The 21,999-nt window shown below is 38.2% G+C and overlaps 1 protein-coding gene across 6 annotated transcripts; it reads right to left on the bottom strand.

Annotated features, from left to right (window-relative positions):
• Positions 1 to 274: 274 nt before the first annotated feature.
• LOC132306900 (G-type lectin S-receptor-like serine/threonine-protein kinase At1g11330) lies at positions 275 to 20,139 on the bottom strand. 6 transcript variants are annotated; one of them, XM_059804511.1, is made up of 11 exons: positions 19,737 to 20,139; positions 19,297 to 19,407; positions 19,040 to 19,209; positions 14,829 to 14,883; positions 3,843 to 3,957; positions 3,539 to 3,756; positions 3,259 to 3,469; positions 2,805 to 3,042; positions 2,539 to 2,688; positions 2,281 to 2,436; positions 275 to 537 (listed from the first exon to the last, which is right to left on the bottom strand). In XM_059804511.1, the coding sequence occupies exons 3-9, from the start codon at positions 19,093 to 19,095 to the stop codon at positions 2,607 to 2,609; spliced, it is 975 nt and encodes a 324-aa protein (XP_059660494.1). In that variant the 5' UTR covers positions 19,096 to 19,209; positions 19,297 to 19,407; positions 19,737 to 20,139; the 3' UTR covers positions 275 to 537; positions 2,281 to 2,436; positions 2,539 to 2,606. The 6 variants fall into 6 exon arrangements, with proteins under 6 accessions (XP_059660494.1, XP_059660502.1, XP_059660478.1 ...); XM_059804519.1 differs by lacking the exon at positions 275 to 537 and having other exon boundaries at positions 2,198 to 2,436; positions 19,737 to 19,901; positions 19,985 to 20,139; XM_059804495.1 differs by lacking the exon at positions 275 to 537 and having other exon boundaries at positions 2,198 to 2,436; positions 19,737 to 19,901; positions 20,016 to 20,139.
• Positions 20,140 to 21,999: the final 1,860 nt, after the last annotated feature.

Here is a 21,999-nt window from a genome sequence, read left to right as displayed (position 1 = left end):
TATTTTTTTATTAAAAAAAATAATAAAAGTATTTTTTTTCTTTGTATTCAAAATTTATGTCCAATTTTGTAAGGAGATTATATCTTATGTAACAAAGAGTATATAATTTAGTTTGGTATCAGTGGAAGATTTTGGACTTAGATGGAAAAAAAAAAAAAATCTCAAAAGTAAGGACGTATTATTTCTCATGTTATTGAACAATTTGCAAGAGTTGAAGAATGTCACACAACAATGGAACTCAAAATAATTAGTCAATATATATTTTCTTTCTGAACTATATGTATTTATTGTTAAAAAAAATAACAAAAATAAAGCTGAAAAATTCAAATCCATTCAGAATTTTATTAAAAAATAAAAATAAAAAATAAAAAATAAAAAAAAACATGGTTTGGGAGCCTTAAACCATGGATTGAAAAATAGCATATATCAAGAGCAAGTTGATGAATTTTAATCCACGGCTTGATTCTGATGGAGATCTTTTCAAGTCGGACCGAGCTCGTTGATATTGTTTGGAAGTTCAATAACGGGAAGTTTTACCTGAAAAACAAAAACATCTTTTTATTGGAGGAGGTACATCAAATCTGATGAAATATGATTCTTTCTTATTTAGAATTATGATTTATTATTATTATTTTTATATTGTATATATAAGATTCTTTCTTATTTAGAATTACGAATTTTTTTTATTTATTATTTTTATATATTCGATATCATCTCCGAAATACCTTAGTTCATGGGATCGTCTTCAATCAGAAAGGATTAATGTTGATGTGATCAAGGCCAAAGTTGACTTTTACAAAATTGTTGACAAAGTCATTCTAAAACAAAACTATACCATTAAGCATTGAAATTAGGGTGTGGATGAGGGAATAAAAACAATTTCAAGAATTAACATGTTAATCGGCCTTTAATAATTGTATCTCTGGCATTGTTCACAGCACATCTCTTTCTACTTTTGCTTAGAAGCAGTGACAGTGAATTTCACGATTAAGCATTGAAATGACACTAGTGTTTGGGAATATTGTACCGACACTTCGAATTTAAAATTGAAAAAATTTTAGTTCAAAATTTTAACATGCCTCAAATCTCAAATTCAAGTTTCCAAACATAACATAAAAATAATTGATCTAATTCTAATAAATTCTTGAACACGACATAATATTTCATGTATGCTATGCCATCTATATATATATATATATATATATTGGCATATGAGAGATAGTCACAAATCATTCAAGATTCAAATCATGAAATTTATTCGTGAGGTGTATTAATTAATCCTTTACCTCTCAAAATCACTCTCGTTTTACGCCTATGGGTATCATATTTTTTTCCTCCCAGACATATAGAGAGCTGTGTTTCCTAAATAAGTCTATATCTACTCTTTCCAATATGGATTCAAAAAAGAAAAAAAATAAAACGTGACAAACAAAGTTGCTGCCACATTTTTCAAGATAAAATTCATGAGATAACTTTCATTATGTTTATCATTTTCCTTAAAGTTTACAAATTCTAAATAACCATAGGAGCAAATTAGATGCTAATTATTTTCAGGACCATATAAAAAATTGCTAAAATTTTTCTTTTTTAGCGGGCGAAAAATTTATCATAAGGGCATGTCGACATGTCCATTCGTGAATCAGTTATGATTAGAACGTCCTCAATGGGGAAAAAAAACTCAGCCACACACGCATTTTCTATTATTGACTTGTCAAATTGTTGAGAGAATAAGACTACTCAAGTTGCCCACGAAATTTAGAGTTATCAAAGAAAGTAATTAAATTAAATAAAATCAAATAATATTTCCCATGTTTGCAAATCCAAACAACATTGGCAAGAAATTTCTGAATAAAGAAAACCACTCAAGGAATAAGACCTACAAGAAAAATGAATCAACCATGGAGTAGCAATGTGTTTCATGCAGTCTTTTTATTAAATATATAACATGAAGACGACCATTTACAAAAGGAATTGAAGCTTCCAAGAATCACCTTTTGATGCATGGAATTGGACCAGTTATTTGAAAGCTTGTTTTTCATATGAAATGCAAAGTAAGAAGTTGTCTGAGTGACCCAAAGATTGGAAGCCTTGGATGAATCATAGAAATAGGTTTTCTCCAAAAACCATCAACATGAATGGATCAAGGCAAAGGCTGGCTTTTGAAAAACAATGACAACAACAATGTGCAAAACAAAACTGAAACAATGACAACAACAAAACTTACTTTGTACATTCAATTGCAGTGTACATTAGGAACGAAACAAGCAAAAGAATACATACATGCTAACAGCCTTCAATGACTGTAACAGTGACATTGTTCGCAGAACAACTCTTATGGCTCTGTTGAGAAGAGCTTTTATTTGGGAGAATCTCTCTTTCAGTAAAGGCTGGATCTATTAGCATTACAATCCTATCTTCATTCCACAACTTCCATGCCTGGACACCAATCACAATAACACAACCAAGAAATGCTGAAATTAGAAAGATTAAAAGGAATTATAGAGTAACAGGGGCAACAGTTCAGGTGAACGAACTTACAAATCCTAGAAGGCTTAAAGAGTGCTCATCGTGATAAAAGCTCATGTTCTTTCACCCACTTAAAATCTCTAACAACAAAACTTCAAAGCTAAAGACATCAGATCTTTCCGAAAATCGCCCATCCATTGCATATTCAGGGACATATAGCCACTCCATTGTGTCATTACAACCCAAATAGTAAAATTATTTGAGTTGAACTATCCCATGAGAAAGAAGGATTATAACACGAATGATTTATCATTTCGGACAAAGCAAAGGCTACTTACTATGTTCCAACAACCCTTCTAGTGTCGGCTTGATCTTGATTGCTTCCAAAAATCTTTGCCATGCCGAAATTTGAAATTTTTGGATTTAGATCTTCATCTAATAGAACATTACTTGTCTTTAAATCTCTATGAATAATCTTTAATCTGGAATCCCTGTGAAGGTAAAGAAGGCCTCGACCAATCCCTTCAATAATCTTGGCACGTTTTCTCCAATCAAGGAGTTTTTGCTTGATTGGATCTGAAAGAATATTGAAGAAAAAAAAAAGTAGGTTAAAGTTGTAGGGAGAATAAAATTGTTGTTGAGACAAATTATAGTTTTAGACGATCAGTGTGTTCCTAAAGACTACAAAAGGAAAGGCATTATGTCGTCTCAACACAAAAAGTTCCTGCTGATGTTAAGGTTATGAAATTGAAAAAACTAGAAATAACATAAACAACATTATCATGAACTAACCAAAAAGAAATGCATCCAAGCTTTTATTTGGCATGTATTCATAGATCAACAACTTTTCTTCTCCTTCCATGCAGCAGCCAAGGAGTTTAACAAGATTGCGATGCTGGAGTTGGGAAATTACCACAACCTCATTCATAAACTCCTCCAACCCTTGTCTAGAGGATCTCAAAAGCCGCTTGACAGCTATATCTTGTCCACTTGGCAATTTTCCCTGAAAATAAAGATGAAATTATTATTATTATTATGAGTAAAGCGTAAAGCTCCAGATGAACAAGCTTACCTTGTACACTGGACTGAAACCACCTTGCCCGAGCTTATTGGCCAAATGAAATTTGTCTGTTGCAATTGCCAGTTCCTCAAAACTGAATAGAGGTAGCTCTTCAAATTTAATTTGGTTCAGGTTATCTCCAAGCATGCTTTGATTCGAACGATCAGGATTCACTTCCCCTCTTTTATGTAGCAACTTCTCACTTTTTTTCTGAATCAATTTCTTCCTTCCTGATTCATAATTAAGTAATATGTAATATATATAACAACAGAAAACATGTGCTAATCTCTTGAACTAATTTCAATGGACAATATACCTTGTCGTCTAGTCATCCACCTCCATGAAAGATAGATACAGATTGCAACTGTTAATGACACTATAAGCACCACTGCAACTGCGATAACTAGTTTTATGCTTCTCTTTTTTTTTTTTCTGTAATACAAAACAAACTTTGAGAGAGTACTTGAGTTAATATGGATTAAAGAATTGAGAATTTAGACAATTTCCATAGCTCTCTTTTTCTGTTGGCAAATGGGAAAAAGTATTACACTTGTGCTATTAAAATTTAAAATAGACTGATGCATTTTCTAAACTAGAGTACAGATGTCAGGTGGCTAACATGTTTAGTATATGCAATGGTTCAAATTCAAGTGATATTTGCTTATTCTGAATCATCAAGTAAAAGAAACAGAAGCAAAAAAAGGATTATTAGAAGCACGTACTATTATTATTTTTATTTTAATTTTTTTATGGATGATGAAAAAAATTACCAAGCTCTGAATATGCCACGCGAATGTAAAGATCTGCCCCACCATAGGAAAATTCCTGTATGTCAATTAAGTCTGCACTCCACTGCATACAACCAATGCCACTATAATATGCATAAGCTATACAAGAACAATTATTGAAGCACTGGCTTTTGCAGTTGTCTTCTGAAGCAAATAGCCACTCAGCAAAGACCGGCACTTTCACCGTCTTTAGCTTCAGAAACCCATCTTCTTTGCCCTTTCCACCACTAGTGTTGTTTCTCTCACACTGCAATTGTCTCCTCCTTACACATCCACTGGTCCAATTTCCTCTACTCCATTCCTCCATACCCTTTGGATCAAACCCTTGTAAACATGTGCAAATTGGTGAACACTGCACATTGCAGCTCCCAAATGGACCACACTTGCCGTAAACTTCACATTCACTAGCTGGAACCCACCCCCCAATTCCCCAAGTATCCTTTCCTTTTTCCAGGTACTTCTCCCTTAGAGTTCCATCAGAACTCAAGGCAAAGTAAAACAAAGAATGCTCATTCGCATAAGTATAGCTTAATGATACGGTTTGTTCTTTCTCATCTACAACTTCAAATCTGCTATAGTACACAGAAACCATTTCAGGTACGCCAATAAAAGTCTGCCCATTCCATGGTCCGCTCCGCCAATATGGATGACTACCATTCCATATATATTGTTCTGGAATATTCAGAGTATTTAAGCCAAAAGTGAACCTTCCACTGGATGGATCTGAAGGGCTTTTCCATGAGGTCAGCTGAGTCTTCTTATCTGTAAACTTGTTGGCACTAACTTTCATTTCCTTCAAGAAAGAATCAGAAGGGTGTTCAAAACTCTCCCATATTATGTTTCCATTGGAGTCATCTCACAATATAAGGTTCCCCAGAATCTGAAATCTGGGCACTTGAATTCACCGAATCATTTGGAACAGCTGATGACCAAACAATCTGTTTCTGTCCATCCAAGACTAGAAGATTGCCATCCTTGGATATTGTCAGACTCCCAGAAGAGTCATTCAGAGGTTTATCTCTATTGGCAACCCATACCACAGCCTTGGCAGAGATGTCGTTGTACCAGATACCAACATACCGATTAGTAGAATTAACAGGACTAAAAAATCCCAGCTTAAAGGTGGCACCATTGGTGACTATAGCTTCAGGGTCATTGATGGGTTGAGTTGATGTAACTGTGTCTATGGCAGTGCAAAATTCTATAGTACAAGAACAATAAAATATGAGAACATACATTAGAAGAAGAGTTATTAAGCTAGCTTGAACCATGGCAAGTCCAATAACTCCTTTGAGTGCTTGTTGGTCAAGATGGAAGGTGTGATGTCTTCTGATCTGTTTTCAAAGGACATCCATTCATTTCCTTGACAAAATGGGGAGCCGAAGGTTCCTCCACCACTGGATGGATTGAAGGAGGACCCACGGCTGAAAATTCAGTATTCTTTCTTTTTTCCAAATGGGTACCCACAGCTGAATAATTCAATTGTCAATTTCCTCGTGAATCTTGACAAAAGAGCCGAAAACTTTGAACCAAATGGGAAGGTCTTCCACCACTGGATGGATTGAAGGGGGGACCCATGGACCACAGCTTAAAATTCATTATTCTTTCCTTATACTAATTATTATTATTATTAATCGGGTAAATTGGGTAAGTATTACAAACAAAAAGAAAGAACTGTACATGAACTCAAAGGAGCAACCAGGGCCTATAGGGAGCAAGTTGCAGCAGCAACTAGACAAAAAGAGAACCTTCAAAAGGGAAGAAGACGTGAGATCTCATTACAGAGGTCATAAGGAGCACCATCAACATCAAAATCAAGAGTCCATTAACCATCTATTTTCCACCAACCAGGCTTTCTCACTGCTTAGATGGGAGAGCAGGTCATCCTGGGTGGCAGTCTACCTAAGAATGGCAGCATTCAAGAGTTTGAGACATGCAAGTTTACTACTGATTGCCTTCCCAATCAGACAGATAATGGACTGAGGAGAAGAAGCCTTGCCTCTGTAAGCCCTGTCATTCCTTTCAATCCAGATGAAGTACATAGTTGCAGTGAAGATCAGCTTACGAAGAAGGGATGAACTTGCATTACCAGACCAGTTGCTGGAGCACCAATTGAAAAGGTTGAACCAGCTAGTGGCTGGAGGGGAGAAGCCAGCGTCGTAAGCAAAAAACAACCAAATGATGGAGGTGAAACTGCACTGAGAAAATAGATGGTCCATGGACTCAGCTTTGACAAACAAAAATGATAGGCATTTGGCCAATGAAGGTTAGCCATAGCAGGGTTGCCTAGTGTTCTCAATCTTCCCTTTAGAGCAAGCCATGTGATGAAGCTCCACTTGGGTACATGATACTTAAACCATATAATGTGTGACCAAGCACTAAAGGTGCAGGAGGTGAGAAGTAAGAGAGGGTTAGGGAGAAAGAAAAGGAATATGTGGGAGAAGCAATCCATTGAATGGAGTCTCTATCTGAATTAGGTGGGGTCATGGAGAGAAGCTGGTTGGTGAATAAAGGTGTATGGAGGTATGGGATGTTGTGTTAAGTGAAATGTGCCATTGATTATAGGAGATAATGGTATCCACAGTGGAGTGAAGTTCATGGATCATAGCCACCTCTTCAGAGTTTAGCTGGTTGATAATGGGACCATTTGGCGTCCAATAGTCCAAACATGACATGGTTTCAGTACCACAACCAACCCTGTGCCTTATCAAACGTCTAGCCATATCTCTGATCTTCAGCAGCCTCCTCCAAAAACCATAACTGAGAGAAGAGGGCTTAATACTCCAGAAGCTCTTGGTTTTGATAAGATATTTGAACCCAAGAGGACCACAACCTGCTGTGCTTGCAGAAGAATAAATTCCAACTGTGCTTTAGGTTAGCAACCCTGTTTGCAAGGTCAAGGCCTGGAAAACCAAAGCCACCATAAACTTTAGGCATGCAGACACTTTACCAAGCAACCTTAGCCCCAGTCTTCTTCATATCATGACCAGTCCAAAGGAAAGCTCTCAATTTTTGATTAACCTGATCAATGACCTTATTGGGGAGAATAAAGGACTGAGACCAATAGGAGTGCATAGCAATTGAAATGGCCTTAATCAGGACTGATCTACCTGCATAGGAGAGGTACCTAGCTGTCCAACTCCCAACCCTATTGGTAATTCCGTCTACCATGGTCTTGCAGTCCCTGGCTGAGAGAGCTTGAAGATGTCAAGGGTAAGGCCAAGTACATAACTGGGACGGTGTGTATAGCAGTTTGGTCATCAGGATGAACCCCATAGAGGAAAGAAGAACCCTTGGTATGATTAATGCAAAGCCTAGAAAACACACAGAGCATTGTAAAGGACTTGAACTGATTGGGGGTTGCCAATGAGAACAGCAAGATGTCGTCAGCAATACCAGGTGAGTTAAGGACAGCTTGTTACAACTCCAGTGGAATTTGAAGGATGGGGAGTTGGAAATGTGATTGGTAATAATGGAGGATAGCACCTACATAGCAATGACAAAAAGGAGGGAAGAGATGGGATCACCTTGCCTAATTCCTCTCCTACCCTTAAAGAAACCAAACGATTCACCATTTAAAGACATGGAATAGGAAGCAGTGGTAATACAAGGCTTAATCCAATGGATGAACAAGATGGGAACTTAAAGAGAAACAGTGCATCAATGATGAAGTGCAAGTGAATGGTGTCAAATGCTTCCCTCAAATCAATTTTAAATGCACAACTAGGTTAGGGAGAATGCCTATGGTATCCATTCAGAAGCTCATGTGCAAGGAAGGTGTTCTCATGGATGCTCCGACCCCTAACAAAGGCATTTTGGTTTGGACTAATGATAAAAGGTAGAACTGGTTGCAGTTTGTTAGAAATGTTTTATATATATATATATATATATATATATATATGTTGGGTCATTATGTAATTACATATAGTTGGTAGGGCCCTTGTGTTATTAAGTTAGACTTGTGTTATTAAGTTAGACTTGTATTCTTTATATAAGCCTACATAGGATTATTAGGGTTTGTGTAAAATATACAAGTTACTCTCTCTCTCTCTCTCCCTCTCTCTCTCATGATTTGGACATGGTATCAGAGCTGTGCAAAATCGTGGGTGTTAGAAACTGAAATTTTGTTTGTGGTACAAATTGGAATTGCGATCGAGGTGGAATTAGTGGAGTCGTGGAATCCTGTTCTGTGCCGGAGGTTGGTCGAGGTTTGGTTGGTCGCTGATGTTTAGAGCCCCTTGTCCATCGTTCAGTTCAAAGCTTCTCGTCCGCTGTTCTCAGATCTGAAGCTCTCTGTTTGGTTTATCAATTTCCGGTGGCTGCCTTGGCTAACACAAGTTGCAGAGGTTCCATCATCGCGAACCATCTCTGCTCGTGATTAGGTCGCTGCGTGTTGATTAGGTCACCGTCACTGTCGCCGCGTGCTTGTCAGCGTCTGCGAGTTGTCTTCGTCGCTGTTATTGCCGCTGCATTCTTGTCAGCATCTGTGGGTTTGTAAAGAAGAACAAACTTGTTTGGCTGCAAGAGTAAGGTAGCCCAAACCAGGTCTACTGGAACCCGGTTTCTTCACCAACTCGTTTTCAGATCCAGCCCGAATTAGATCCGGCCCGTTTGCCCAGATCCGGCCCGTTCGCTCAGACCCGGCCCGTTTGCCCAGATCCTGCCCGTTCGCTAGATCCAGCCAAAATACAATTTCTGCTTCTTTTTCTTCTCTGTTTTGCTGGGTTCAACATGACGTCCAGTTCCGAATTGATTTCTCCCACATCCGGTCTTCATTCTCCCATGACTTCAGTTAAACTCAATGGGAAGAATTATATACTGTGGGCTAAATCTGTTAAAAATTTTCTCAAAGGTAGAGGTCTTGGTAATCATCTGACTACAGATAAACTCAAGGAAACTGATGCTTCTTTTAATGCATGGGAAAAGGAAGATACTCAGATCATCTCTGTGATGATAAACAGTATTGAACCCCAAATCAGTTCCACTTTACTTTATTTGCATACTGCCAAGGAGATATGGGACAGATTGTAGCAATTGTATTCTGAGACAGGTAATATCACTCGTGTTTATGAGCTCTGTAAGCAATACTTCAATCTTGAACAAAGTGATCACAATATAGAAGAGTATTATTCTAAAGTTATGGGAGTCTGTGAGGAGTTGAATATGTATCAGCCCATTACTGCTGATGTTCGAAGTATGCAACAACAACGTGAGGACTTTAATGTTGTCCGTTTTCTTATTGGTTTGTCATCAGCATATGAGTCTTTTCGATCACAGATTTTGGGCAATCCCACACGTCCATTTCTTGCTGATGTGTTTTCTCGACTTCAGCGCGCTACACTTGCAAATGACACCTCAAATTTGAATACTGGGCAGAGTGGTGAGCGTTCAACATTGGTAATTTCAAAAGGTGACCATAATGCTTACCGTGGAGGTCGTGGGGGACACTCCACACATGATGGTCGTGATTCACGGGGAGGACGTGGCCGTGGCAGGGAATCACGAAAATGTACTCACTGTGGCCTTTCTAATCATACTGTGAATTTTTGTTGGGACCTTCATGGCAAACCATCTAGTTATGCAAATCAAGTTTCCTCCTCTCCGAATGATGTTGCTTCTGGATCTCCAAACGTAGCTGAATCAGATACGGTCCCTGTTCCACATGATGAGTATACTAAGTTTTTGTCTTAAAAGCAAGCATCTAATTCATCTTCAACGGCTACCTTTGCCCAGTCAGGTACTGCACGCACCTGTCTATTGTCTTCCACTAGCAGTCCTTGGATCATAGACACTGAAGCATCCAATCATATGACTGGATGTTCTTCTCTCCTGTATGATTTTAATTATGTACCTCCTTCTCAAAGTGTTACTCTTGCTAATGGTTCATCCACTAAGGTTTCAGGTTTGGGGACAACTCAACTTAGTGATTCCTTGTCTCTCTTGTCTGTTTTATATGTTCCTCAGTTTCCCTTTAATTTAATATCTATCAGTAAGCTTACTAAATCTCTTCAGTGCTCTGTTACATTTTATCCTACTTCTTGTGTGTTTCAGGATCTCAAGACGAAGAAGAAGATTGGTATGGGGTATGAAGCTGGTGGCTTATATTTCTTTGATTTGGAACCTTATCCTGTGGCTCTTCAGTCTTCTCTGTCTCCATTCCAGTGGCACTGTCGTCTTGGTCACCCGTCACTTCAAGTTTTGCAGCATCAAGTTCCTAGTCTTAGTCATTTGAAATTATTGTCATGTGAAGTTTGTCAACTTAGTAAGCACCATCGCGTGTCTTTCAAGTCTAGGGTTAATAATCGTGTCTCTAGTCCTTTTCATTTGGTTCATTCAGATGTATGGGGTCCAATAAAGCATTCTTAAATCAAGAAATTTCATTATTTTGTGACATTTGTGGATGATTATTCTTGCCTGACTTGGTTGTTTCTAATGAAAGATCGTTCAGAGTTATTTTTAATTTTTCAAAAATTTCGAAAGGAAATCAAAATTCAGTTTGGATGCCTAATTCGTATTCTACGTTCTGATAATGTTAAGGAATATTCTTCAACCCCCTTTGATACATATCTTAGTGATAAAGGAATTATTCATCAAAATTCATGTGTTTATACTCCTCAACAAAATGGAGTTGCAGAACGTAAGAATAGACACCTCTTAGAAGTAACCCGTGCTCTGTTGTTTCATATGCGTATGCCTAAACGGTTTTGGGGTGATGCTGTTCTTACTGCCTGTCATCTTATTTAACCGTATACCGTTATTTGTATTAGATGGCAAATCTCCATATTCTATTTTATTTCCTGATTCTCCCTTGTTTTCTCTTCCTCCTAAAGTTTTTGGATGTTAATGTTATGTCCACAATCTTGGTCCTGGTTTTGATAAACTAGACCCACGTGCTACAAAGTGTGTATTTCTTGGATACTCTTGTTCTCATAAAGGTTATCGCTGCTATAGTCCTATTTCTCAACGGTACTTTATTATCGCGGATGTAACCTTTTGTGAGTCCATCCCATATTTTTCAAATAATGATTCACTTCTTGATATCACTCCTGAGTCGCCTCTTCCTGCGGTTCCTCTTCCCTTACTTTCTCTTCAACCTAGATCTCCTTCGCTTGCCCGTTACAGGTGTACACTCGAAGACCAAAGCCATCTGTTGTCGTGCCTCCTCCATCATCTTCAAAGTCTTTGGATCCAACACCATCTACTATGTCTGATTCCTTGCCTATTGCACTTCGTAAAGGTACCAGCTCGTGTGTCACTAATTATCCTATTGATCATTATGTCTCTAATAATTCCTTATCACCATCCTTCTCATGTTTTCCCTCTTAGCTGTCTACTACATTTGTTCCTAAGACTGTGCAGGATGCTTTGTCTGATTCAGGCTGGAGGAAAGCCATGCAAGATGAAATGGATGCTTTGCATCAAAATGGCACGTGGAATCTTGTTCCATTACCTCCAGGTGCCAAACCTGTTGGTTGTCGCTGGGTATATACTGTGAAGTATCTTCCAGATGGGTCTGTTGAGCGTTTAAAAGCACTTCTTGTTGCCAAAGGTTATACTCAGACTTATGGTATTGACTATGATAAGACGTTTGCCCCCGTTGCTAAGATTTCTTCTATTCGTGTTTTGATTTCTCTTGTTGCTAATAGACATTGGTCTCTATTTCAGTTAGATATTAAAAATGCCTTTTTGCATAGTGACTTAGCAGAAGAGGTTTATATGGAGCAACCACCTGGGTTTGTTGCTCAGGGGGAGTATCTTCACACTGTTTGTCGCCTTAAAAAGGCCCTGTATGGATTGAAACAATCTCCACGGGCTTGGTTTGGAAAATTCTCTGAGGCGGCGTTAAAATTTGGTCTTAACAGATGTCAGACCGACCATTCGGTATTTCACCAGCGCACTAAAGCTGGCTTCATATATCTTGTGGTATATGTAGATGATATTGTGATCACAGGTGATGATTCTGAAGGCATTGCCAAGTTGAAGTTGTTTCTGCAATATTGATTCCACACTAAAGACTTGGGTAAACTTAGGTATTTCTTGGGTATTGAAGTTGCTAGATCCAAGAAAGGTATAAGTTTATCCCAACGAAAATATGTGTTGGACTTATTAGAAGAAACAGGTATGTTGGGTGGTCGTCCGGTTGATGCTCCAATGGATTCAAATATAAAACTTGTGTCTAATAAGGGTGACCTATTTAATGACCCGGGCAAATTTCGTCACCTTGTTGGGAAATTAATTTATCTCACTATCACTCGACCTGATATTTCATATGCAGTTAGTGTTGTAAGTCAGTTCATGGGAGCCCCTAGAATGCCGCATTGGATTGTTGTTCTTTGGATTATCCGATATCTCAAGCAAGCTCCAAGTTTTGGGTTACTATATAAATCAAATGGTCATCTCAGGGTGAAAGGTTTTACAGATGCCGACTGGACTGGTTCTCCTTCAGATAGGAGATCTACTACGAAATCTTGTTACATAGCGAAGTAAAAAGCAAACGGTGGTAACTCGATCTAGTGCTGAAGCTAAGTATAGGGCAATGGCCCATACCACTAGTGAGTTGACATGGATACAACATTTTCTAAAAGAACTTGGGTTGACAGTTGAAGCTCCTACTCCATTGTTCTGTGATAATCAAGCAGCAGTTCACATTGCATCAAATCCTGTGTTTCATGAGAGGACCAAACATATTGAAGTTAATTGTCACTTCATTCGAGAAAAAATATTACGTGGGAGCATCTCTACTCCATTCGTGAAGTCTAAAGATCAATTAGCTGATATGTTTACCAAAGCATTGGGTCATAACAGGTTAAGAACTATCTGTTCTAAGCTGAGATTATTTGATATATATTCTCCAGCTTGAGGGGGAGTGTTAGAAATGTTTTATATATATATATATATATATGTTGGGTCATTATGTAATTACATATAGTTGGTAGGCCCTTGTGTTATTAAGTTAGACATGTATTCTTTATATAAGCCTACATAGGCTTATTAAGGTTTGTGTAAAATATACAAGTTACTGTCTCTCTCATGATTTGAACACAGTTTAAGGGCTATCAATTTGGAAATACACTTGTATATGATGTTCCAACAGGAGATAGGCTTAAAATCATTGACTCGCCCCGCCGGGGGGGGGGGGGGGGGGGGGGGGAGTCTTTAATAGAAGTCTTTAATAGCACCAGTGGTTCATTACCTATAATAGGCCAGGTATTCTTGTAGAAACAAGAATTCAAGCCATCTGGTCCAGGACCCTTGAATTGGTGGAATGAGAAAAGGCATTGTTGAATCTCAAGGTCAATTGGTACAGAGGTTAAGCTGGGCACAAGGTGGGTGGGTATGAACTGATTAGGTAAAGAATTGAGAGAGAGGAATCATACCTGTGTAACCTTGATGTGTCTTACCAAGCAGAGATTGGAAGTGATTGATGAAAGGATCCCTTAAGCCATTGCCTTCCACAGAGATGCCATCACAGCTGTAGAGAGGTGATTTTCTTCCTATTTGCTATGCTTGAAATTCATAAAATAAGCTGCGTTTTGGTCCCCCTCCTTGAGGCAATATATCTTGGATTTCTGATTTTAGAACACCTCTTCAGCAAGGATAAGCTCAGACAACACTTTAGATAACTCTGTTTCCTTGAGCCTCAGGTCTGAATCCAAAGGGTCAAGGTCAAGACTAGTTTGACAGAGGGAAAATTCATCCCTTGCAGAAACAACCCTGGAAGAAATGTGACTAAAGTCATTCTTGTTGATAAGCTTGAGGGGATGCTTCAACCTTCCCAGCTTCCGCACAACCCTCTACATTTTACAACCATGGATTTCCTGACACCAAATCTGAGATACAATAGGCAGGAACTGACTACTAAGAGACGAGAAATTGAAGAATCTAAAAGGGAGATTACTTCTAGGAGCCAAATCACCATGCTTGAGAATCATAGGAGAGTGGTCATATATTCCCTGAAGGAGGAAATTACATTCTGGGAGAGGAAAAAGGGAATTCCAGGCATGGTTAGTCAAAACTTTGTCAAGCTTTCTGGATATGTTGGCACAGCTAAAGCTTTTATTAGTCCAGGTGTGAAAAATCCCTGTGAATCTCAAATCTTCCAAATTATTTATGAAAAATCTAATAGGTGGAGGATTAGGCAAAGAATGTGGTTCATGATGAGGTTGATGCGTGTCATTATTATCCGCCATTGGAATAAGAGAGTGATTGCTAGAGAGAAGAGGTTTCCTATATGAAGGGACCTTCTACCAAGCATACACCACAATAAAGCACATCAAAGTATCAACAACCACAACATCAACAACAACAATTTCTCCACATACGATGATCCCATCCTCCTCAAATCAAACATAATGAAATAAAAAATAAATGGCCACGACAAGGACCAATGCTTGAACAAGAAAAATAAAACAAAATAAAAGCAATGATAGCCAAGACAAGGACTATCCAAAACAGAAACAAAACTAAACTAGAAAGTGCACAATTATAAGTTCAAGATTTCAAGATAGACTCACAAAGGTCCCAAGCAAATCAATGATTCCCAAGCTTGCTCCTCTCTCGATCAAATACCTAGAATAGGACAAAAACAAATAATAAGCAAAATATATACACAAATCCTAAATTAACCATGAAATGATCACTAATGTTAAATTAAATCAATTGCACCATAGTCCTTGGCAACGGAGCCAAAAACTGAAGAGGCTCGTGAGAGGTCGCTTCACAAGGTCAATATGAATGTGGTTTTGGAAGCTTTGGAAGTCAATTTTACATTTATAAAACCACTACTACTATATAGTACAGTGAGTAGGGATCGTCACAGGGACTAGCGGCTTGATTCAATTTACAATTAGTGAACAAGTGATTCAATAGAAAAGGGAGTTTGTTTAAAATCCTAATTACAACTAAACAAACTAAAGTAAAGTAAATAAAAGAATTGATAAATGGATAACGGAATGAAGATATTAAGAAACTTAGGTCATGGAATCAACCTCTACGCCTTGTAATTGTACCTTTGCAATCAAATTGGGAAAAATACTTGTGCAATTAAAAATTGTGGCTACAAGCATACAATCATCGTCAAGAGAATATGTATATTGCATCAACAAGCATAACTCATCAAAGCTAAGCATGAATTGTCTACCTACCTACTTCTACTCTAATGTTGTAGCACAACCCATCAAATCTAACCATGAATTATCAAATCAAATGCGAATACATTTATTAAGCACCATTATTTAACCATCACCCACACAACTACAAAAAGTGAAGATGTTGAGATCAATCAACCCCAATCAATGCATAAGACAATGTAGAGATCAAAAGAAGATAGATTAAAGCATTAAGCACATTTGATCTTGGTACAACCAAGTATAATTCACAAGGTTAAACAATATACACAAATAATCCCCAAATTGAAAAGCATGATACAATACTTGGCTTGGGGCTTCATCCAAGCCCTAAGAGAAGAACTAGCTAGCCATGGAGAACGATGAGATGATCATGAACGCTCCAATCACCATCTCCAAGCACAGCCAAAGATCTTCAATGGTGGAAGAGAGGAAGTCTAGAGAGAGAAAGTCCCAAGCCTTGCCCCAAATCCTCTTCAATCCGAATCCCCTTCCGAAGGAGGCTTCATCCTCCATAGATACTCAGATTTTTGGCTCTAGGATGGTCAGAACTCGGCCCAAGGATCATACAGTTCATGCACCGCCCATTGGTTTGAAGAGAGCTCCAAATCTGACTTTATAAACAATCTGCCGCGAATGTGACCAATCGCAACGCGACCGATCACAGTTCCATGTGATCAGTCACAGGGAACAGTAACTTCTACACTTCTGCCCTTCTTTGCCAAGACTCCATTTGATCCTCCCAAAAGCTTTAAGGCATTGGATTTAGCCCGTTTAAGCCTTATTAACACAATAAAACAAATTAAAACTAAAAAGATGAGTAAAGATAGATTAAGGTGCTAACATATGCAAGGATAAGGGCTGCAATGAGCATCTTTCAGCACTTATCAATAAGCATCTTCTGAACTCATTGACATGCAGAAGGACATTGAAGTCGCCAACCAGTATCCATGGTTCATTATTGGGGTTCAGAAGATTAAGAGTTTTCTAAAGGAATCTTCTATCAGTTACTAGATTGGCAGCACAGACAAAAGAAGCTACAAAAATCATATTAAGGTCAGCGATTGTGATATGGCAGTTGAGAACCTGAGATTTTTCATTGATGATGCTAACAGAAAGTTTAGAACCGTTCCCTAGCAACCATTAACCATACCCAACCCATCACAGGAGGAGTTACAACAGCACTGCCAAGTGTGAGCAATGAATTTCTGGATGGCCTCCATATTGACTGAACTGACTTTAGTTTCGAGTATTGCAATGAGATCTAACTTGGAATCTGTAATGAGATTCCTCATTTCAATTTGTTTATTAGGGGATTTGAAACCCCTAATGTTCCAAGCTGCCCAAATCATTGTGATTTAGAGAGGCCCTTCAACCCTCTAAAACCCTTAAGGGTTACAATAGGAGTTCTCTTGTGCCTCCTAAGACAGATAGACTAAACATGCTTGGTGGAAGCAGTGATGAAGCAGTGCCATTTGCAGGTATCATTGAGCATGCTGGGGCATCAGGAATGGTAAAAGCAGGCTCAGAGCAGTGTTCATAAGCACCAGAGGAGAGCGCTTCAAAGGGAATGGATGTAAATATGGGAACAGGAGGTGGAGTGGAGCTAGGGATGGAAGAAGGCATGGGAGGGGGAGGGGGAGGGGGAGGATCGGGGGTGATAGGGTTGGCCTCAGGAGGTGCAGCAAAAACTGGTGAAGTCATGGTGGGGTTAATGTTGTGTACATGCTCCTGAGGTGGTGATTATAAAGATTTTGAAGGGGAAGAGTGCTTACTTATAGAGACAATTTGACATTGCTGCAAGGGTTTAGGGATTGTAGGTAAATTTGGCTGGTTTTGCTTACAAGCATTGCTGGGGTGACAAAAGCAATAGCAAATAGAGAAGGAAGATGGATTCCAGGGGTATTCAACCCAATTGAAATATAATTTCCACTTCTGGTCTTCACTTGAAAAGAGTCAATGAGAGCGGATTGTGGAGTGATGTCCACACAGACCTTAGCAAAATCAATTCTTGATCTACTCTGAGTCAAAGCATCCGCAAATTTGGGAACTCCCACAGCAGCACTAGCCAGATAACTCAGGCCTTTGGGAGTTTAGAGCTCAAGAGGGACGTTAAACATTTTGATCCAGATAGAAATGGATGACCTGTCATTGTTGTCCTTACCGTGATCAAGATGTCATGGTCTGAGAGAGAGGCTTACCTGCAATGAACCACGGACCACTAGCAAGGATTTTTTTTGAATCATCCATGGAGTTGAAACAGAAGAAGAAGGAACCCTGCTTGTTAATGATAACCTTCCGCAGTCCTCTCTTTCCCCTACAGACGGTGCGCCATTGATGAGACAAGATTGAATGGCATTTTCTTGTATGGGAAAGTACCAATGAGACTCGTCTGCCAAAACATGGCACCTTCATCACTGACTTCGTCAAGAGGGTCGAGCTTGATAGCATCACTTCCACGGACGAGCTTGAAGAATTCGAAATTCCAGGATTCCCTCGAGGATTGAGCAACATAGGCCCAGCTTTTTGCGGTGTCAGGTTACTGATCAGAGGAGGGCATGGGAGCAGGTAGATGCGAAGGGGATAAGGAGTTAGGTGGGATGGGATTGAGTGAAAGGGATTGGTGATTTGAAGGAGAAGTGTTGCAGGTATGGGCAATTGCAGAGGGTTTGGCAGAGTGGATGGATGGCAAATGGGGAAAGTCAACAATGCGGTTGGACTGAACCGTCAAAAAACCGTTAAATCTATTGGATTTCAAAATGGGCTCAGAAGGGCATGTTATAGGGCAGGCGTTGGAACCCTGAGGTGGCACGTGTTCACCACCACCCTGTGATACCCCCCAATTAGGGGCATTACACACCCTTTGATTCACCTGTAGATGATGAGTTACCATTGCACGAGATGGTTGGAGAAGGAGGGGAGAGGGGGTTCTTACCCCTGAGCTCTTGAATGGTGGCCCTAAGTTGCCTGATTTCAAAGTGGAGTTCCTCATTCTCTAAGTGATGAAAACGGGCAGAAGCGAGTTGGGCACACAGGTCTTCGTCTTCCTGTCCTTGGAGCAGTCCGGTGAAGCTTGATTCCTTGGGTATTATTGGTTTGGAGAAGGTGGCGAAGGCATTTGACCTCCAATCGAAGGGCTTCAACCTCCTGCGCTTGGGCCATGGATTGCTTAACTAACCAAATTACAAGGACTGAAAACTAGTCTTGCATCAAGGTTGCATTGCTTCTCTCTCTTTATTTTTTCTTATTTGAGTTGTAAATATGTACAGATTTACATGAGGGGGATAAACCTAATTACAAGAGGCCCGAGCTTGAAAGTTACCAGCCTAAGCAACAGTCAATAGCACAAAATAGCTATGGGCAAGAGCTGCTGAGGATAAAGATAAGCAAGAAACAACAACCTATGGCAAGGAATAAAAGCACAAGGATAGCTGGGAACAAACACCCAAACTACAGTGAAGGTAGTTTGTGAGAACCAAGAAACAGAGGACAACAATGAGGATTACATTCTTGTCCACTTGGCAATTTCCCCTCAATATATATATATAGATTTTTTTGGGGGTTGGTAAAGCGTAAAACATTGGATGAACAAGCAATACCTTGTACACAGGACCAAAGCAACCCCGCCCGAGCTTATTGGCCACGTGAATTCCATTTGTTGCAATTAGAGTTTTTCAAAACTGAATATCTCCAAGCATGCTTTCAGTTGAAAAATCTGCATTCACTTCCAGTCTTTTAGATAATAACTTCTCACTTTCTGTCTTCCTTCCTGATTCAAAATTTAGTTTTACTTAATTTATAGATCAATAACAACAAATATTTTCTATCTCTTGAGCTAACTGCAATTTGCATATACCTCTTGGTTTAGCCATCAACCTCCAAGAAAGATTGATGCAGATAATTGCAATCGCTACCGACCCTATGATCACTCCAATTGTGATAACTACTTCCGTGTTTCTCCTTTTATCTGTGAAGCAAAACAATCTTTGAGTGAGTTGAGTTGAAATGGATTAAATTGGAATTAATTAGATACAACTTCCATGGCTATCTTTTCTTTGTTAAATTAGATACAAGTGATGTGCTATTTTCGGTGGCATATTGGAATTTGAACTATTTTTTCTATAATTCCAATACACCAATTCCATGACGATATCAAAACTTAATCAATAATATGTGATGAGTCATATATATCTATAAGTTATGAATCAACAAGTAAACAAAAAATAGAAGCAAAAGAGGATTATTTGAAGCGCATATTAAATTACAAGATCATAATAAATAGGAGGTAACATTTACCAAGCTCTGAATCTGTCACACCAATGCAGATGACCACTCAGCAAAGGCCGCCATTTTCACTGTCTTTAGCTTCAAAACTCCCATCTTCTTTGCCCTTTTCACCACTCCAAGTGTCTCTTTTTCACATTTATATTCCCAATTTTCCTTTTCAATCACCAGGTTTTTCTGCACCGTAATTCCATCAGAATTCAAGAAAAGAGTACGACACATTCATTTGTAGACGTGTAAGTTAAATTCACAGATCCTACTTCATCAGAAAAAAATAGACTTGCACCATACCAAACACACACAGATTAGTCGAATTCACGAACGGGAGATTACAAAGCTCTCAAATCCCAAATTCTCCGTGTGTCTTTCACAATCTCCTTTTACGCTTCGAGCCCTAGCATCGTCGGGTAACTAACTGGATTTACACTAGAATCTGCAAATCGGGTCCTCGACCCACCTGCGAAAACGAACTAAAAAAGGTCCAATTTTCAGGCCATAGACAAATCGGGTCCACGATTAAGGGTGCAACTTGAATGGGCTAACCCAAAACCAATTCAAGCAAAGCCTGATTTTTTAGGATATTGAGCAAGAATTTATTCAAATAAGGGGTGGCAATGCGCGTTAACGAGTTGTAATCGTGTTGTATCAAAGTATGGATATTTTATTATATGGATCAACACGAACACGACACGATTATTATTCATGTCAAGAAATTCTGATACGAACCCAATACGATTATTACACGGGTAACACAACATGACACGCGTAACTTGATTAATAAATGAGTCATGACATGAGTCACGTGATATGACAATATACTTTTAAGTTATTTCTGACACGAACACGACATATTTATTCAACATGTTAATTAGCTAAATGGATCATTTTTAATACGAACACGACACGGTTATCTGATAAGTTTAGTTAATCAAGTTATAAACGAGTTGCAAGGTTAAACACTAAACAACATGTTTAAATACCGTGTCAATTTGGGTTGACATCAACACGATTAAGCCAAACACAAACTCACTTATCCCGTGTCATTTCAAGTCATGTTAACGTGTTGTGTCAAATATTGTCATCCCTATTTATATTTAAGGTTGTACCTGAATTGAAAAATCTCAATTCAAACTTAGTTGAGGTTGGGTTTGAGTTGAGGTGCAATCAACTCGAACTAAAATTCTAATATTATTTTAGGCTACTCCAAATCCAATTCAAGCACGGTTTGATTTTTCATGACCTTAAGCAACAATTTTTACAATTAAGTTTGGACCAGAATGAAAATATTGATTTAAACTTAATTAACATTGGGTCTAGGTTGAGGTACCATCAACCTGAACCAAAATTCTAATATTATTTTTACATAATTTGTTTATTTTAAATATATTATTATAAAATACTCAAATTATGATCCCATGTTTCTTTTCAACATCCTCTGTATAAATCTTAATTTAATATTAAGACTTTGAATAATTAATTTTCTATGATTTTTTTATTTTTAGAAATTTGCATTGAGTTTTAATTAACATTGGGTTTAGGTTGAGGTACCATCAACCTGAACCAAAATTCTAATATTATTTTTACATAATTTGTTTATTTTAAATATATTATTATAAAATACTCAAATTATGATCCCATGTTTCTTTTCAAAATCCTTTGTATAAATCTTAATTTAATATTAAGACTTTGAATAATTAATTTTCTATGATTTTTTTATTTTTAGAAATTTGCATTGAGTTTTTAAAATATTTTGTTCTTAGGAGTATTCTAATATGAAACTAACTTAGGATCACATCAAATTTTTAGTGTGGAGATCGACTATATTTGTAACCCGACTTTTTAACTCAAAATCTAAACCGGAATTTAAAAATTCAATGACGGGTTGGGCTTAAGTTGATTAGTTAGGGATATGCATCGGATTAGGGTTTTGAACATTTGATATGTTGGATTTGCTCTGAGTTGCACCTCAGGTCCTCAACCCTCCCAAGTTGCTACAGTCCTATAATTGAGTTGCAAATGGCAAGAGGGGAGAACATCACATACATTGAGTGATCTTGTTTGAGGGAGGGATGGGATAAAAAAATATTTTGTAAATAAGTCCAACTCTTGCCCAAGCCTTAGGGGAGGTTAATATAAATTACCCTAATAGAACTTATATTGTTTTTTTTAAGGGTTAAGTGCAAAAAAACCACTTGGTATATAAAAAAAATGTGCAAAAAACACCCCTATTAGAAGAAGGAAAAAAAAAGGTGCATATAACTTCTTGTATTATTCA

This window comes from Cornus florida, unplaced genomic scaffold, assembly GCF_030987335.1.
Source record: "Cornus florida cultivar Cherokee Brave unplaced genomic scaffold, ASM3098733v1 CherokeeBrave_3.0.0_Hap2_Chr01, whole genome shotgun sequence".
Classification (NCBI taxonomy): Eukaryota; Viridiplantae; Streptophyta; class Magnoliopsida; order Cornales; family Cornaceae; genus Cornus; species Cornus florida.
The sequence above is the reverse complement of the archived record's forward strand: the minus strand, read 5'-3'. Positions and strand labels throughout refer to the sequence as shown.

Coding starts and splice junctions, on each gene's coding strand:
- LOC132306900 (XM_059804511.1), bottom strand. CDS start 19,095: ATGGAATTCACGTGGCCAATAAGCTCGGGCGGGGTTGCTTTGGTCCTG. Junction 14,884..19,039: donor GCTTTGGTCCTGTGTACAAG/GTATTGCTTGTT, acceptor GTCCTATTCTAG/GTATTTGATCGAGAGAGGAG. Junction 3,043..3,258: donor CTTGGATGCATTTCTTTTTG/GTTAGTTCATGA, acceptor ATATTCTTTCAG/ATCCAATCAAGCAAAAACTC.